The sequence below is a fragment of the Hyalella azteca genome, unplaced genomic scaffold (genome assembly GCF_000764305.2).
Source record: "Hyalella azteca isolate HAZT.00-mixed unplaced genomic scaffold, Hazt_2.0.2 contig16000, whole genome shotgun sequence".
Taxonomy (NCBI): Eukaryota; Metazoa; Arthropoda; class Malacostraca; order Amphipoda; family Hyalellidae; genus Hyalella; species Hyalella azteca.
This window is the reverse complement of record NW_025945827.1, coordinates 1-1,633: the sequence shown is the minus strand read 5'-3', so window position 1 is coordinate 1,633 and position 1,633 is coordinate 1. Positions and strand designations below refer to the sequence as shown.

Below are 1,633 nucleotides of genomic sequence, written 5' to 3'. Positions count from 1 at the left end.
AAAATGCCGGAGCAACTCACCAATAACAATCCAAATAAAAGCAAAAAAAGAACGCTTTAAAAAAGGGTCTGGCACTTCAACCCTAAATAAACCACAAATCACAAACATCACTCAAAATGCAGGAGTAACTCACCTATAGCAATCTTAGAGAGGAAAGTCGCTGTGCTTATGCCGCTGCTGGCGTCGGGGGCCGAGGAGCGTTTGGTCACCAAGACGCGACCTTCGAAGAGCCGAGCAAACCCTTGCAGCTGCACCAACAACAAAAAACTGTGAATTTAACTTGAACATTAAAGCCTTAATAAATAAAAGTATTGTAAAGCAACACTCATGCAAGTAAAGACACTGGAAAAGTTCAGGTTTAGGTTTTGCTCACATACTAGTAATTTTAATTCTTATAATACTTTCACAAAGAATACATACTTTTATGGAGGGTGCATACTGAAGAACATAATTTTATGGAGAATAGGTTAAAACAAAAAATGCAAATCCAAAAAGGTTGCATGCTACTGGCTTCGTATTAATTAACATAAATCTTTTACATGTCAGCTCTCTAGCATAAATTTGGGCCCGATCTTCAAAAATAAATTCTAGAGTTCTAATTCAATGCAGAAATTTGCTAGCTTATATAGAGGTGCACGATATGTAAATGCAACCAATATCTCAACCTGATGATGTCACCAGCAGGACGTTCTTTCGACATTATTCTAAAACTGTCCAATACATTAAATAAACTCATCACAAAAATGTTACCCCAACAAAAAAAAAATATAACTCAGTACTCACTGCAGTGAGTGACAGAGCGAATTTTCTCGTCGACGAAAACGTGAAGTCACGGACAGACGGACGGACGGACGGATATGACGAGCACAATCGGGCATTTATTCCATAAATGAGAAAATGCGCAAAAAAATGATGGGGTAACATTTTTGTTATCCCAGCAAAAAAATCTATTAGCTAGTGCATACAAAGCAGAATCTGGCTTGACCTTGTGAGCAAGCTTGCTGGCGTCGAGGTAGCGCAGCAGTGCCGTCAGGTTGATGTTATCGAGGCGACAAGCTGACAAGAACCTCGGCACCGTCAGCAGTGTGCCTGTGATCAGGTCTTCTGCAGCGACGCTACGCTTCTTGTCTGCACAAATATTAAACATGGATAATAATTCTACGTGTGCCGGAAGAGGGTACAATGGCCCATGAATAAAAAAAATATAACTCAGTACTCACTGCAGTGAGTGACAGAGAGCGCATTTTCTCGTTGACGAAAACTTGAGGTCACGGACAGACGGACGGACGGACAGACAGACAGACATGGCGAGCACAATAGTGCATTTTTTTATAAATGAGAAAATGCGCAAAAAAATGAAATAAAAAGAACAAAAATGCAAATGTTGTGAATCAATTTTTAAATCAATAAGGCTCTCATTTAGAAGAACTTTATTGATTATCTTCAAAAACGCCGTCCAGTGCATGTTAGGTCTGGCAAAAAATATTAACACAAGAAACAAGATTCGTTAAAATTGAATTAAAACATATCAATGCATTTGACTTGAACATTAGAGAACTTGGTCAGAGTTAAAGTTGCATGCCTCACTGAGTTCAGGTAGCATGTCTCACTGAGTTCAGGTTGCATGTCTCAC

At 39.2% G+C, this 1,633-nt stretch overlaps 1 protein-coding gene across 1 annotated transcript; it reads right to left on the bottom strand.

Moving 5' to 3' along the window:
• Positions 1–133: 133 nt before the first annotated feature.
• LOC125179238 (ATP-dependent DNA helicase DDX11-like) lies at positions 134–1,626 on the bottom strand (the record flags this gene model as incomplete). The annotated part of the gene is made up of 3 exons (XM_047884701.1): positions 1,611–1,626; positions 986–1,128; positions 134–248 (listed from the first exon to the last, which is right to left on the bottom strand). Coding segments are annotated over exons 1-3 (274 nt in total), but the record flags the coding sequence as incomplete, so codon positions are not given.
• Between the last annotated feature and the right edge of the window lie 7 nt (positions 1,627–1,633).